At 49.5% G+C, this 16,792-nt stretch overlaps 1 protein-coding gene across 6 annotated transcripts in view; it reads right to left on the bottom strand.

Moving 5' to 3' along the window:
- Positions 1-16,792, bottom strand: part of ANKRD27 (ankyrin repeat domain 27) — a 52,774-nt gene that overhangs the window by 22,656 nt on the left and 13,326 nt on the right. For 5 of the 6 annotated variants that reach the window (XM_003997998.5, XM_019819635.3, XM_019819639.3 and 2 more), the window contains 11 exons: positions 12,850-12,960; positions 10,850-11,006; positions 9,736-9,890; positions 9,242-9,301; positions 9,099-9,152; positions 8,930-8,995; positions 8,765-8,841; positions 7,973-8,094; positions 6,022-6,100; positions 5,393-5,525; positions 987-1,079 (listed from right to left, as the gene is read on the bottom strand). In XM_003997998.5, coding sequence (XP_003998047.1) covers positions 987-1,079; positions 5,393-5,525; positions 6,022-6,100; positions 7,973-8,094; positions 8,765-8,841; positions 8,930-8,995; positions 9,099-9,152; positions 9,242-9,301; positions 9,736-9,890; positions 10,850-11,006; positions 12,850-12,960 — 1,107 coding nt within the window. Of the gene's footprint in view, positions 1-986; positions 1,080-5,392; positions 5,526-6,021; positions 6,101-7,972; positions 8,095-8,764; positions 8,842-8,929; positions 8,996-9,098; positions 9,153-9,241; positions 9,302-9,735; positions 9,891-10,849; positions 11,007-12,849; positions 12,961-14,312; positions 14,450-16,792 lie in introns of those variants that run through there. The other variant, XM_045046538.1, reaches the window with a different exon arrangement.

Genomic DNA, 16,792 nt, shown 5'->3' with positions numbered 1-16,792 from the left:
CAACTTGCTCTGTGGGATGTGTTTCAAAATAACCTGGCGGACAGGGCAAGCGGGTGGGGGTGGAGACAAAAAAAGACGAAGATAGCCCCGTGGGTGTGCATTTATACTCTGTTCACTTTTGGAAATGTTACAAATCTTCTGTAATTGAAAACAACAACGACGTGACAAAATTCCAAAACCAACGGTGGGGGAGGACCACACCTCCTGAACCTCAGTGTGGACGCTGACTCCTCACTAGCACACCCCTCGGTGCTGTCCCCTTGTATTCTAACAGAGCCTTGGTCTGGAGGGAAAGGGAACGGCTGCAGTTAGCAAGAGATCCATCAACCAACAGGCCTACAGGGCTCACCCCTGCGATTCCTGGATGCGCCCCTCTCAGGAGATGAGATGTTCTTGGGAGCACGTTGCCCCCGGGGAGGCTCAGGGGTGCTGCACCAACACAGTGTGGTTCTGGGTAGCCAGAAGCACCCACAGGCTCCCGGAGGTGTGCCTTCACTCAGCCCTCGCCAACTACCCAGCAGGGCACCTTGTCAGCCTCCCAGGGCTCAATGCATGAGTGATGAAACCACCACCGGGCGCTGAGCTCCCAGCCTGGGGCGAGCTCCCACAAACACTGGCGACACGGGGCTCCTGGAGCCCAGGAGAGGTGTCAGCTCCGCAGAGGCCACCAGTGAGGCTCCACAGAGCAGACCACGGAGAACAAGTCGTATTTTGCCGAGGGGAGAGAGGACAGCCGGGCAGAGGGCTGTCGGCAAGGCCCAGTGCCCTTGGTGTGCTGGCCCCTCCCAGCTGTGGCACAGCACACCTGGGGGGAGGTAGACAGACATAAAAGCTCAGTATTCCGGCCACCCACCCGGAGCACAAAAGGAACCGTGGTGTTTCACCAAGCAGACCGCCCTAACGGATTCTGCAGAGACCCCAGAGATGCAGAAAGATGAAACGTTCCTCACACACCTGCGCCCACAAGGACGTCTTGGGTGTCTTACCTTAAACAGACAATCAATGGGAGTTGAAGTCATCTGAGACAGTAAGCTCATTCTCTGCTTCAGGAACAGCCTGTCACCAAATCCTTCAGACTCCTGCAGGAAAAACCCAACAATCTGTTTTATCAACTTGTCACAAGATGTCAGTGCAGATCCTTCAAAATGGAGAGCCCGGGAGCAGTCCTTGCTACTTTGCACAGAACAGGACCCGCAGTGCCTCTCTCCCTGAGCCAGACAGCAGATCCGCATCCGGCTGGGAGAAGCGCTTCCCGTCTGTCCCCACAGGAAGCGGCAGCTGTGATGGTCGCTTCCTGGTGGGGACGTGGGCGAGGGGCGGCACGCTGCCGATGCGCACCCGTGTGTGGAATGTGTCATCGCTAAGTGTGGAATGTAGCGTGCACACACCATCACCCTCCAGATCGAAGCCAGGATTGTCCTGTCCTCCTCTTCCTCCTCTCAAACTGCTGTCCTAACGCCTGCCTAGCCCTGTCCCCTGCCACTTTATCTGGGCATACAGACGAGAAACCCATTTGACAGGCTGTTCTGCGCTTCCCAGTGTCAACCAGCAGGAGAGAGAGGGGTCTTGCCTTTCTAACATACTTCGGAAAATAGCAGACAATATGGCCACTGTTCCCAAATCCTATAACATACCGGGGTCCACCCCAAATAATAAACTCAGGTCTTCGTATTGCAGGTAATATCTACCTAGCTACAAAAACCTAAAACTGCATCCTTACTTTATGAAATAATCCCTAGCAAGACACTTCAATGCTCACCGGAGCACCTGCAAATTGACTAACGACAAATTAACTTCCTCAGAAGTTCCAGTGGGAAGTAAAGGGAGATGTCTTCCCCAGCCAGTTGCTGCTACAAGAACTCCCCAAACCCTGACAAAATTATGGGAGAAGGCCCTTGATGGCCCTATAAGTTCTGACTTTAGAGATCCAGCTGAAGACAGAGCCAACAGCACCTCAAGGGATGGCCCATTTCTAGGGTCCTCTGTCAGACAGGGTCCCTCACACCAGCTGCCCTGAAAGGGTTAACCCGGCAAACACACACCAACCCCTCAGGGTGAGAGCCATTTTGCTCCCACCTACCATCGGAGATATAAGGCTCTAACAACCTGTTTTTATTCAGTGATTTATAGGCCACGCAGCTGAATGTCAGAGATATGTCAAAGACATTGTTGCTCAGGTAAATCTGGGGTCCCTTCCTCGACTCTGGGTAACTACATGAATGGCAGTGATGAAGAGGGGCAAGCCCTGAGGTCCTGAATCTTCAAGGAGAAATGAGCTACCAGAAGAGACCACATATCAGCTCAGATCTATTTGGGAAAGGGGTAAATACTATTTATTAGAAGCTCAATAAAGAGACAAAGACCAGAAGCCCACAGAGCTGGAACAGAGTGCTCCCCGTTTTCTGGTCTACACAGGTTAAACTAGAGTCATCTCAGTAATGCTCATTTGCAAGAAGCTAGTCTTCATTTACGAGACTCTTAAGTCTTTATGCTTAAAGAATATATATAAGGTCACCTCAAGTACAATGATATCTTGGGGGGTAAACTTTCTGTGAAACGACATCGTGTTATATAAAGAAGGAATAGTAAAACATAATTTGATTTACTAATACTTAGTGCTTAATGCTTTTCAGAAACCTCACCCGCCGTGTGCGGATACACTTAAGCTCCTTCCCCAGGAAAGGACACCAACACAGGGCAGTGGCCTCCCACATTCCAAGATGGAACTGCACTGCTGACAAGAATCCAGTCAGCAGCTAAGGCCGAGGCAACGCCACCGGGAGAATCTCAGTGCCGGCGTCACAAAAGACAAGGAAGCCACGCTACCTGCTCTGTCAATAAAGGTAAGGATCTCTCAGGCCTGACCCACTCAAGACCCAAGGGACTGGCTTCACAGCCAGCTGTAAGGATGATGCACACCTTGTCCCGACATCTGACAGGACCAACCCCCCCCCCCCCCACCCAGGAAGGCAGGACCAGCACCAGGGTCAGACACCCCGGACAAGAGGGGCACACTGGGCTGTGTCCCTACCTTGCCCACCCAAACTAATGGCCTTCCTTGGGGCCATCCATGCAGGATGCACCAGAGGACCAGGAAACAGAGATGCCCGGATGCAGGGGTGTTGGAAGAGCAAGTTAAGGGCACCAGGATCATCTTCTGCTTCACAAAGGCACTTTCAAATACCCTATTTGTTTCTCGTAAACTCCCAGCAAGAGGTCAAACATACAGCATCGTCTTCAGTGTAGACGAGAAATGGACATAAACTTAGAGAGACAGCCTTGCCCAGGGCAAACACAAGTTATCAGGCTCAAGCCAACACCAGCACAAGAAGGGCCACCCCTCAACACGCCCCCCAGTCCAGGGGCGCCTGGCTGGCTCTGTCGGTGGAGCATGCGACTCTGGATCTCGGGGTTGTGAGTTCAAGCCCTGTGTTGGGTGTAGAGATTACTTAAAAATAAAATCTTAAATAAATAAAAATCAAAAAAACAAACAAACAAAAACCTCTCCCGACCCCACTTGGGACATTGTATGAAGTCAAAGTGGATGTGGGAAGCTGACTGCTGCTCTGTGGTCAGCCACCTCCTTACGCTCTGGTCAAAGGCTTCAAGTGCTGCGCTTCCTGCCTACACACCACAGAAAGTAAGCAATCTGGGTGGCCATGGTGCAGGACGGGGACGGCAAGGGGAAAGCTGCACCCTCAGGAGGCGAGTACCTCCCTCCAGGTGACCAGGAGCACCTCTGACCCCACCAGGGATGTCAGGCAATTCCTACCATCAGCCTACGTGCCAACAAGAGGAGCATAATCTCAAATTTTCCTTAAAAATATAACTGCATAGGCACAGAAAAAAGATACGTACCAAAAGGTTAGTAAGTCATCTCCAGCTAGTGAGTTTATGAGAGGTATTTATTCTCTTCACTGCAACTTTATACAGCTGGCCTGGCCCTTGAACAACACAGGTTCGAAGTGTATGGGTCCACTTACATGGCGACAGACACAGCACAGTACTCTAAATGTATTTTCTCGGCCTTGTGTTTTTCTTAATAATGCTTTCTCTTCTCCAGCTTACTTTAAGGATATGGTATAGAATATGTACAACATACAAAATATGTCTTTTTTTTTTTTAGGGTGTTTTTTTCTCTTTTTTTTTTTTTAAGGTTTTTAGTTAATTATTTATTTATTTTTGAGAGAGAGAGAGAGAGAGAGAGAGAGAGAGAGAGAGCGAGCGAGCGCACAAGCAGGGAGGGGCAGAGAGAATGGGAGACACAGAATCCGAAGCAGGCTCCAGGCTCCGAGCTGTCAGCACAGAGCTGGATGCGGGGCTTGAACCTGTGAACCCTGAGATCATGACCTGAGCTGAAGTCGGACTCTTAACTGACTGAGCCACCCAGGTGTCCCTCAAATATGCCTTAATTGACCATTTACATTATTGGTAAGGCTTCTGGTCAACAGTAGACTACTCGTAGTTAAGTTTTTGAGGAGTCGTAAGTTATACACCAATTTCCAACCACGCGGGGGGTCAGCAACTCTAATCCCTGCGTTGTTCAAGGGTCAACTGTATATTGCAAATATTGTTTGTAAGCAAGTATTGGTTTTCTCATCAGAAAAAAATACGACCACTGTTTTGGGGAAAAACAGTGTAAAATGCCATATATGATATAAATTATGTGAAGTATACACGGATGGGAGGACAGGAAAGCACATACACATGTTAATAATGAATGAAGTCAGGGGAACTGTTTTTACCCAAGTGCACCTGTCTGGGCAGGCCTATGGGTATTTTCCAGATATATTAACTTATCATTACTTTGGGAGATTCTGACATCAACAGAAAATTAAGATCAAGGGAGTGTTCAATCCTCAGGACTCCTCGTGGGTAATACAGGAATCTCTTCACTTTACCAATTTCAACTTTGTGATTTCTGGGGGTATGGTCACATTTTGCTGGCTGGTGAAAACAGGCCAGCAATGCAACCCCGGTTTAAGATTCTCATATTTCACGTAGAAATATAATCACTTCCCCTAAGCAAAGCTCGCCAAGAAAATAATAAGACCACTGAGTCCTAAAATTGCATTTATTAATAACCTCATCTCTTGCCTACATACCCAAACTCATGGTTTCTAGCTTCCCCCTCCTGCCTATGCTTTTGAGGATGGTGACGATTAATGAAGCAGGATTTTTAACCACGTGAATCCCGGTCGTAATCTGCCACTTTCACAGCCAATTTTAGCACTTCAGTCTGCTAGGTGACTGTCAAGTCTCACAGCCCTTAGACAACAGAGGCTTCATTCTTGGGGGACATTTAAGAATCCCCTTCCTCACCCCCAACCTCAGAACCCTATCAAACATGCCCTGACACCCACAAAGAAAGGCCAGGCAGGAGGGATCTTACAGGCGGCTTAACGGAGAGGCTTCCTTGCCGAATATATTCGATCGCAGCCTCAATGGAGGTCAGGCAGTATCCCAATTCATCTTTTGCTGAGCTGCTAAATCTGAAGTTTTTGATATAACTCAGGTTTGCCATCCTATCAAAAGGAAGAAAAAAGTTTCATTGTCGTATATCCCATTCACACCTCTCCACAAACAATGCAGTCACTCAAGCTGGCGTGAGTGACTGAAGTCCGTTAGCTCCGGGGACCTATGACTGCTACCCCCTTAACCTCTAGCGCATGTGCAATTAGGAAAATAAGTAAAACCACCTGGTCCTTTCCTGGAGTATGCTAGTTTTTAAAAAGCTGATCACTGTAAAGTGAACCAGGGGTTCCCATCGGAAGAGGATGGGCTTTGGAGTCGGAACTGAAGCCAGCTTCCTGTTCCATCACTGACTAGCTGTGTCTTCCAGAACAAGAAACATAAGCTCTGTGGGCCTCAGTTTCCCCATCTGGAAGTGGAATGATAGCCACCCCCCGGTACGGGTGTAGGGCAGGCACAGCAACGGACTCACAAGGGGCGCTCAATCTCCTGCAGTTAGACTAAAACCATTTTGCCATTTTCAAAAAGTATTTCAACAGAAAATATTACCAATTAGGGATCTCTGTTTTCACAAGCAAATATAACAGGACCGATAGCAGATCATCAGCACACATGGTCTCCAAGTTAACTGCAGGAAGGAAACACGTGTTCGAAGCCAGCATGAGATTCAAACAGACCAACAAGCATATCAACTCCCCACCATCATCCAGCCCACAAAACCACAATCCAGTAAGGCTACGCCTCAGGGAGCGGTTCAACTCTATGATTTTTACAGTGTCCTAAATAGACGTCACATTTGAGGGGAATGCCTAGCATTCTCAGAACACGCGCAAAAGAAGGGGGTTCCCAGCAGACTACCCCTCGCCACCTTCCAGGACGGTTAGAGTCAGTGAAGGTGGGCAGAGGTGTGCCCAGAGCCACCTCGAAAAGCCTCTTCCCGGGGCGCCTGGGTGGCGCAGTCGGTTAAGCGTCCGACTTCAGCCAGGTCACGATCTCGCGGTCCGGGAGTTCGAGCTCCGTGTCAGGCTCTGGGCTGATGGCTCAGAGCCTGGAGCCTGTTTCCAATTCTGTGTCTCCCTCTCTCTCTGCCCCTCCCCCGTTCATGCTCTGTCTCTCTCTGTCCCAAAAATAAATAAACGTTGAAAAAAAAAAATTTAAATAAAAAAAAAAGAAAAGCCTCTCCCCTCCTGAGATTATTTCCATTTTACGTACTGCAGATCCTAATGCTCACACTTAGCCTGTTTCCATTTTTTCCACTTCGAAATTTTAAGGACTCCATTCACTAATCATTCTAAAAACTCGAATAGCGCAAAAGAGCAGTCTGTGACTGTCTCTCCCATCCCTGCCAGGCAGTCTTCTTCCCCCAGACGCTACTGCTGTGGCTTCCCACCTGCCTCTCCAGAGACAGTCTAGGAACTCGCGGTCGTGCACATACAGCCGCCTCCTTTTTCTGGAATGCTGTTAGAAGTGCACCATATACACTCCCATTTATTTCACTCGACGTGCTTGGAAAAGCATCCCCTATCTGGGCACACAGATGTGACTCCCCTTTCCTTTTGTCGTCTTAGCTTATTTTGCTTTACTTTTTATAATGGAAAATTTTAAGCATACACAAAATTAGGAAGAGCGGTCTAATGAACAGTCAAACCCCCATGTACCCATCACCAGCTTGGCTCATTTTTCTTTAAGATTAAAGGCGTTTAATTTTAGCCAAGGAATGTTATCAACCAAACAGATAACATTCTGAAACACAACTGCAGAAGGGGCCAGTGGACAATTCGGCACTGGACCAAACGAATACCCCCCCCCACCCCCCCGCCCCAGTGCTGTGACAGGTTCAAGAGAACACACAAGAGGAAGTTTAAAGTCAATCATACACGCTCCTGCACCCAGGCAAGTTCAGACTCGAGCAGACAGTGTCATTCACTTCGCAAAGTCAGGTTCTCAAAGGACCTACGCAGCTTGGATTCTGATTTGTATGTCAGCTGCATGATGTCCATGCAGGTGTGGGGCAGCCTGGCTCATTTTTGAGGCCGCTGCTTCTCTGCCACCATTTTCTTACCCGAATCATACCTCACCTACCTCTTCACCCCCATTACTAGGCACCCACGCATCAGAGCAGACTCCAGGGGGCTCATGCTGGAACAGTCTGCTGCACGTGAGCCCATCTGTATGATCCTTTAAGACAACACTGCTCCGGGGTGCCGGGTGGCTCAGTCAGTTAAGTGGCTGACTTCGGCTCAGGTCATGATCTCATGGTTCGTGGGTTCAAGCCCTGCATCGGGCCCTGTGCGGACAGCTCAGAGCCTGGAGCCTGCTTTGGATTCTGTGTCTCCCTCTCTCTCTGCCCCTCCCCAGCGCATTCTCTCTCCACCCCCCCCCTCAAAAAATGAATAAACATTAAAATAAATTTAAAAACAAATAAGAGAACACTGCTCCTTGACAGAGCTGCATGTGGATGTATCTACGCCCCGGCCGGCCCCCTGCCCCAAGCACAAACCTCTCTGGCTGGGAGACTGTGTAATTAGCTGTACCACCTTCCGCAAACAAACCAGCTTCTGCTGTGGAGAGGTGCATTTGTTCAGCTGAGCCAGCTCTCTCTTTGCACGAGGTATGTTGAAGCTGTGAAAAAATTTGTAAAGTGACAACTTAAGACCACAGTGTAAGGGCCCTTCTTCCCTGGCCTATTACACTGCTTCCCACAAACTGTAAGTAACGGAAAACACGCACAGAAACTCAAGAAGCAATCTGACTCAGGTCAGTGGCAAAACTCAACACCTCTGAATGTCCCACTCAGTATGCAAAATGATATTATAGCTGCACCAGAAAATCAGGGGGGAAAAAAAGAGTCCTCAGCCCCAGAGTGAAATAGCTCCAAGGGGTTAAAACAGTTTAAACATAACCACTTTAGATAGTTTTGTATCCTAATGGAACGTAAATTAACTCAAATGCCAGTGCCTCTCTGGCAGGCCTCCCTCAGACAGGCAGGTGAGGAGAGACGCCCACACACTGGACCCACCTGGGCGAGCGGTGGGCCTGCCAAGAGACCAGCTGTGCCAAATCCCACCCTGGAGCTCCCAACCAGCTGGCATGACAGGTGCAGGAGGGTGACAGCCACAAAACACTCATCTGCCAACCTCGGCCCTTTATCTCTGGTCACAAATACCCCGCACTGCTCCTCAGTATGGATTAAGACAAACCAGCGTGCGGCCCCTGCCACTGAGAGCCCTGCTTCCAGAAGAAGCGGCCCCCACCGCTGAGGACGCCGAGATCGGGCAGCTCATACCCTTACCTGCACTCAGGTTTCACACCAATATCCTTCTGCTGAAGATCCTGAAGGCTTCTTGTGATTTTGTTAAAGGCGGCATCCTAACAACAGATTTTTAACGAGGCTTCAGATTCCTTAAAAAGTTTCGAAGGCGGCTTCCAACCGGGATGACAGCGATTTAGAACCTACCTCGCTTGCCTCCATGGTCCCCACATATTTAAAGATCAGGTCATAAATATCGTGCTGGACGTACATCTGTGGAATCAACAAACAGACCCCCATTTGGGGTGTACAGAGGTGACAAGGAGCGCCCCCTGGCACCGCTGCCTTCTCGCCCCTCGCCGCCCTGACCTCTTACCTCCACCGCCTGCTTCAGCAGGTTCATCTGGGCCTCCTGCTTGGCAAGCATTTTCTGCGGAACAAGAAGGTACCACCGTTAAAGAGCTTAGATCGGCACGTGGGCAAACCGTAGTTCTCTCTCTCGGAGGTTCTGCTGCTTACCAGGTGAGAGTCCCTCAGAAGCTGCTGGAGGCATTTGGTGTAGAGAGCATTCACCGAGTCCTGTGCAACACAGAGAAACCGGTCACTCTCACAGTCCGAGGCCACGACACAAAACCCAGAACGTGTAATGTGTCCCGGAGTGAGAACATCTCGCAAGATGTATTTCCTGTATTGAAGTCCTAATACAAGCTTATCAAATAAATTATGTGATTTTTTTTCAATTTTTTTTTTTTTTTTTTAGCTGTATATGCATGAAGGGCAGGAGAAAATTTCCTCTGGGGTTAACATAGGTGATAATAATATTCATCTTTATATTTGTCATGTTCAAGCGTTCTCCGGTGGCTTGTACTACTTTTACAGTTAGAGAGAAACATTTAAACAAAACTTCCAACAGCGGAGGCAGCAAAGTTTCAGAGTGAACTGAGAGGGATCCCCGTGCTCTTGAACTGGCCTGAAACAGAGCATGTCTGGCAAAGCAAGACACAGCTACTGACTATGTGATGACGCAGGCTCTTTCTTTCACATTCCCGGAATGTTCGCTGGAAAGAGGCAATGCTCCTATCAAATCTCTCCGCGTGTCTTCCCAAAAACTCTCTCACATCTTCGATGGTTTTCAGGGAAAAGGGATCTGAAGATGTTGAAGGCTCTTCTGAAAAAGAAACAGAGGGTCAGAATGGCTGAAGCCTTCACAGTTTCCTAATGGGGCAAGTACCACATCCTTTGCCCTGCTTCCCCAGGATCTGGAGCCCCATCTCCCAGAGGAGGATAGGAATTATTTCAAGATTCTACCCAAGAGCAGCCCAGTTACAGGACAGCTCAGGGTCCAGAGAGCCCGGTCCTCTTGAAGCCCTTTCCTTGGACAAAACAATTTGGGACCATGGGCATGACCCATGAGGCTCTGGTGAGGAAGCCCTGACACCTGACAATAAAGGCCTCAGAGCACATCTGGCACACTGTTATCCCGATTTCCTGGAACAACTGAAGAATTATTATTTATTAAAAATAGTTAGCTCTCTTGGGGCGCCTGGGTGGCTCAGTCGGTTGAGCGACCGACTTCGGCTCAGGTCATGATCTCACGGTCCGTGAGTTCAAGCCCCACGTCAGGCTCTGTGCTGACAGCTCAGAGCCTGGAGCCTGCTTCGGATTCTGTCTCCCTCTCTCTCTGCCCCTCCCCCACTCATGCTCTTTTCCTCTCTGTCTCAGAAATAAACATTCAAAAAAAATTTTTTTTTGAATGACTCTCAGAGAGGCACAATAGTGAAGCTGGAGGGCAATAATGGTAAAGAGCAGCTCTAAAGCTGAGGCCCAGTCAAAGCCGGGACTCCCGTTCTGCACAACTCCAGGGGGCAACATTCACACAGAGATCTACATCAATATTGCCTCCTGGAGTTGTGTAATGTCCAACCTGTGCAACCATACATGGCAGACCCAAGCCACATTGTCTTGGCTCTGGATGACTTTTTGATTAAGTCCTGGGGGCATTACTATAACGTTATGCAGGTTTCCAGTGGGCTCTTGAATAGTTTATGTTAATAACAGCTTTGTCAGGAGGAAGTTCAAGAAACACAATTCTCCAAATCAGGAGAAAGGGGTTTTCTCCCAGAATACCTGAACTCTCTCTCTTTTCCAAAGGGTGGGCTATACACAGTATGCTGAAACTTTCTTCTTTCTCATTGTAGAAAGTTTCTTCAAAGAGAATGGGCACTGAGAGAAGACAGGCGAAGCCGGCTCCTAATTTGATCCTGTTTCCTTGTATAAAGACATCCTGGAACAAGAAAGGCGTCCCTGCACCCACAGCCGGTGGTGCCCGTCCATCCGCTCTCAGCCTGGCCCCTACAGCGCACTTCTAACCTTCCCGCCTTCACTCCAGTGTGGGTTTGCAGTGGGGCGGGTGGGGGGGGGGTGGCACGCATGAATACTCTTCTGTTTTGCTTTTTGATACAAAACTGTTTTCTTTCCCCTTTGCTCACCCTGCAGCTGCGGCTCCTTAGTACTCTGATCCTTTTTAAATATTGTGGCAGAGAAACATGCTGCTCTCAGAGCAGAAGAAAACCTGTGCCTCTGGGAAAGGAGGAAGGAAGAAGGCTCTTCTAGAATGATCCAGCATGCATGCGGCAGTCCTGCCCACATTCACCACTCTGGCCGTGGCCGGGGTGCCCGGGCAGACAAGCCATAAGTCTGACTCCCATGTTCTCTGTGTGGATTTGGGTTCCTCAAAGAGAACAAACTCACAGTGACCAGCAGGGCTAACAGGGCTGCTGACCCCGGGCTGGTGCACCGGTGACCCTGTGTCCCGTCCCTCCCCTCCCACCACAGGGCTGACGAGCCCTGGCTGCCGGGTCCAAGGGACGAAGCCACAGCACCAACACCAGTGCACCTGGACCCACGCCAGGCCTGGCGAGGAACGGACCTCCCTGTCTCAGAATCTTTCTACCTCAACCTAAAAAATAAGAAAATGCAGGGCATTTGGGTGGCTCAGTTGGTTTAGCATCCGACTCTTGATTTCGGCCCAGGTCGTGTCTCACGGTTGGTGGGGTCGAACCCCGCATCGGGCTCTGCACTGACAGGATGGAACCTGCTTAGGATCCCCTCACCCCCTCTGCCTTTCAACCTCTCTCTCTCAAAATAAATAATGGATGAAAACATAGTCCCCAAAGTTAAACATCAACGAGACAGACAACGTGTCTCCTGTCACGATACACTGAGAAAGATGAAACACCCTTCCCACCATGAGGAAACCTCTGAGAACCCCATGCTGAGGAACAGTCTACAAAGCAAAACATAACTGTCAATGTCACGAAAGACAAAGACAGCCTGAGGACTGTTCCAAATCGAAGAAAACTAAAAAGACCAACAACTGAATGCATTGCATGATCCTGGATCTAAAAAGAAAAAAAAACTGTTTTTTCTATAAAAGGGAATAACTATTTGTATCATTAGCACAGTTTGTATGAGGACAGTATCCTATTGATGGTAAATATTGAACAGTATCCTATTATTAAATTTCTGGATTGTGATCACTCTGCTGTAATGATGCAGGAAATCCACGTTTGAGAATAAAGGGACGTGGTGTCTGTAACTCACACTTACTTTTTCTGAAAAAGGTTCAGAAAAAGTAATGACAGTGTGTGGGGGATGGGAGAGAGGGACAGACGAAACAAATGGGGCCAAAATGCTAACAGTTGAGCTGGCTGGGGGAAGAGTATATGAGAGTTCCTTGTACTTTACTGAAACTTCCTGTAGGTTTGAGATGATTTCAAAACCATGTTTTTTAAAGATTTAAAATTCATCCCTGATGTCCAGTTTGTGGTCCGGAAACCAATGAGCTCTCAGGAGCACTTATCAGCAGGAGGCCCACGGGCTGAGGGAGAGATGCCCACCCTCCTCACCCCCCACCCCTCCCTCCCTGTCCCAGGCAGAGGTCTAGCCAGGCCCTGCTCGTGACTAGTATCTCCTCCCACACCACGGGGCTGCTGCTGTGTGTGTCAGAGCCACCACTTAACACAGATGGGACAGGGTAAGAAGCAGGTCTCCCTGCCCTCCTCCCCCCCTCCCACCTCCCAAGCACTGAGAGAGTGACTCAGGGCGACCCAAAAAGAGATGAATACCTTTCCATTCAAGGTCTGAAAGTGTTCTTCCACTGGTACCAAAATATAGGACTCAAACTGACATGTAGACTGAACATTGCTTGACAAGCTTCCCTTGCAGGGCACCAGGACCTGGAAAAAACGAGGGTGAATGCTAAGAGACGGGCCACATACAGCTTTGGCAGGACAGGCTGCATCCAGCTGTGGGGACCTACTGGCTGACGGAGCCGAGTGACGGGGGTGATGAAGTCCTGGTGACAAAGCTGCGCTCCCCACCTGGGAAGAGGGGCAGGCGGTCACAGGCGCCCTGGGTCCTGCCTCACGGCCAGTGCCAGGCGCCCCACTGTATTCTCAGCAGGCTCAGGGATGGTTCCAGATGAAGACGGGGTAGTTTGGGAAAGTGAAACTAAAAAGGCACATGTAGTCCCACCACCTGAACGAGAAACCCTGCACCTCAAAGACAGCTTCCTTCCTGTCTTTTTTCCCTGCCTTTTTTTTTTTTAAGCCTAGTCATGATCATAGTTTGTAATGTGAGCCGCAGAAACACAACTTCCTGTGTAGACTCTCACCGTCACCAAGGTGTCCTGGCGTGCCAGACTCTGTCTTTGGGGCAGGTTCAACATGAGACGTGAACTTTGGCCCGACCGTGGCCACCACGCCGACTGGGCACCAACAAGCGAGGCTGCATGGCTCAGGGACTCTCTCAAACTCAAGTGTACCCAGAAGGAAGATGACGGCCTAGTCCCTCAGAGCCCCCTCTCCTAAAGCAACCCAGCACAAAGCAAACGGCTTCTGCACATATCCCCATCATACATACATGCCCAAGGAAACTGAGGCTCAAGGGAGCTGAGGAAACTGTCCAGGGTCACACAGCCAGTGAGTGGCGGTGCCATGACTCAAAGTCCTGCCACTTCCTGGAGCCAGTGCTGGGAGCTCAGCCCAGGGCTGGCTGGACGTCCCCCTGCAAAGACACCGTAAAACTCTGCAGCCGGCGAGAGCGGCTGTCATCAGGGGCTTCCTCAGGCAGGGTAGAAAGAGCAGCATGGCCTCGCCCCCCATGGGGGACACGCCAACTCCTCGCAGCAGAAAAAGGAGGCACTTGTTGACAAAAGAACACGGCCCTGTCGATGAAGTGGCTCACCCCTCCTAAAAAAATCAAGACTGAATCAGATCAACGTCTAGATTTAACTACCAATTTCAGGAAAGGCAGGAAACAGAGGACCACCGTCAACACCACCATGGGACTGCAACTGGCAAAAGTCAAAATGCAGGAAACTACAGGGTGAATGACCCAGGGGAATGAATCTCAAAGAAAGAAAGGAAAGAAAGGAAGGAAAGGAAAGGAAAGGAAAGGAAAGGGGAAGGAAGGAAAGAAAGAAGGAAGGAAGGAAGAGAAAGAAAACAAGAAAGGGGAAGATAAAACTAAAAAGACACACAAAGCTGTGGTGATGGTTTCAGAAGGCTACACAAATGTCAAAACTGACCGCATCTCACACACGCAGTATGTGTGGCTCTGCGTGCTCCAGTTTAGCTCAGCAGTGAGGAGAAAAGACAGACTTAAAGACTCCTCAATCCAACATAACTTGTGGACCTCCTCTGGATCCTGATCTGAACAAACCCACTGCAAAACAGACAAACAGACCAACAATTACGAGATGGTTTGGGAAATTTGACTAGATAGTTGACAACACTGAAGAATCATTAAGGAAATTTTTTAGCTGTGATAATGGCATTGTGGTTACATTTTTTAAGAGTCCTTATCATTTAAAAACACATCCCTAAATATCTGCAGACAAAACCACATGACAACCTGACACAATTTTTCTGGGATTTGCTTCAAAAGAATCCAGTAGCTGAGAGCGGAGGGCAGGAGGGAGCAGAAATGACATGTGACCAGCCACTGAACTGATCACTCCTGAAGCTGGGTGACAGATGCATGGGGCTCTTTATATTACTCTTTCTTCTCCTATCAAATGTTTGATATTAAGCTTAGTTGGTAGAGCATGTGACTTTTTTTTAATGTTTATTATTTTTGACAGAGAGAGACAGAGACAGAGCGTGAGTGGGGAAGCGGCAGAGAAGAGAGAGAGCGTCAGAATCTGAAGCAGGCTCCAGGCTCTTAGCTGTCAGCAAGAACCCAACGCGGGGCTCGATCTCACAAACCACAAGATCATGACCTGAGCCACAGTCAGACGCTCAAACGACTGAGCCACCCAGGCACCCCATAGAGCATGTGACTCTTGATCTCAGGGTCATGAGTTTGAGCCCCACGTTGGGCACTGAGATTACTTAACAAAAGATATTTTTAAAACACATATAATTTTAAATTTTAATACAAGTAAAACTTAAAGAAAGAAAAGGGAGGCCATCAGATAGAAGCATGAATTGAGAAACAACCTCATGGTCGCAGGGAGCACAGAAAGAAGAGCCTGGGGACCTGAGAGCTGGCACAGGCAAGAGAACACCGTGAACCAGGAGGGGGACTGTTTATCGCCCAAACTCAGGGAGGCCCAGAGATGGTCCCATGCCCGCTCCATGGATGAAGGAGTCCCACAGTCCCACGTGAGAGACCAGGAACTTCTGAGGTGCCTCAGAGAACCTCACCCAACTGTGATTCCATTCTATTTACCTGTTTACGTGCGCCTTCTCTGCCTCCCTGATTTGAATAAAGCGCGACCGGCTCCTGCTGTACTGGATCCCCCTTCCTGCTCACTGTTCGACAATACAGTAGGCACCCGATGAATGTTTGTTGAGTGAGCAGGGGTCCTCTAACATCAAGGGCCCCCCAGTTTCAGGTAGATGATGCTGCCTGGAGCATTTCATTACAGGCAGAAGGCAGGAGCCGGGCTCCCTGGCCGAGAGAGGGGTAAGGAAGCCAGCCCCTGGAGGGCAGAGACGAGGAGCAGTAGTGAAGCTGCCCACAGGACGCGGGGTCAAGTGCAAGTGCCTCGGGGGCCCTCCCAAGACAGAGCTTGAGACTTGTGGAGCAGACCTCATGGAGATTACAGTCTACGTGGAGGCCACAAAGTTTAGAGTCTCTGAGTAGACCCTAGGTTGGGGACCTGCTTATTTCAAAGATTAACAATAAAACTTTTTACTCTAGCCCCTTTATAAAGAATTTTTACACAACAGTAAATAAATAAAGGACAGTAGAATAAAAGCAAGAACCAGCATTAGCATGCTGCTACTCCTGGGTACGCTCCGGACTCCTCTCCAGGCCACGTTAGGCACTCCACGGGAGCCCAGGATGACCTCTGTCCTGACACTCATTCCTCTGAGCTACCAACGGCCTGCTTCTGGAATTCCCTGAAGGCGTGCCGTGCTCCCCACCCGTGTGATCCTGGAAACCCAGCACAGTGCTGGGCTGGCATGTAGTGGGTGCTCAATAAACGTTTGTTGGCTGGATCTACGCTAAACAAGAGCTGAGAACTGGAATACAGACCTCAGTGCCCTCAGCTGGCCTGTCTAGGTATTTTACTTGGAAGTCGGTTCTTTGGAACTCGGAAGACATGCTGACAGGTTCCCAGGCGGGCCCTCAAAAGCCTACGTACCCCATAATTAAAAGATCGCAAGGAGAGGAACAAATTTAATATCCCTTTGAAATTTGTGTTTTTCCTGTAGGCAAATGGCCCCACCCCTAATCCACCTGGGAATCCTTGATACCCCACGGACAAGAGCCCCAGGGAAGCAGCGGGCCTGCCCAGCCCACTCTGAAGAATCCACAGTATATAATTAGCTGGGTGCTAATTAAATAGAAGCAGTGTGGGGGTGTCACAGGCCTCTGGGGTTGGAATCTGGGAAACACGGGGAGTAAGAGCTTCCTGTCCAGTCAGAGAGCAGGTGATGTCAGGAGGCGCCTGCCTGGATGCAGGCATCTGAATCACGGGAAGGTTTTGAAAAGAGTCAAACTCAAGGAGGGAGGAGGCAGGGGAGGGGGGCAGTCAGGTGCACCCTCAGCTGCCAC

Source organism: Felis catus, chromosome E2 (assembly GCF_018350175.1).
Source record: "Felis catus isolate Fca126 chromosome E2, F.catus_Fca126_mat1.0, whole genome shotgun sequence".
Lineage (NCBI taxonomy): Eukaryota > Metazoa > Chordata > Mammalia > Carnivora > Felidae > Felis > Felis catus.
Note: the sequence above shows the minus strand (reverse complement) of the source record. Positions and strands in the feature narration are given on the sequence as shown.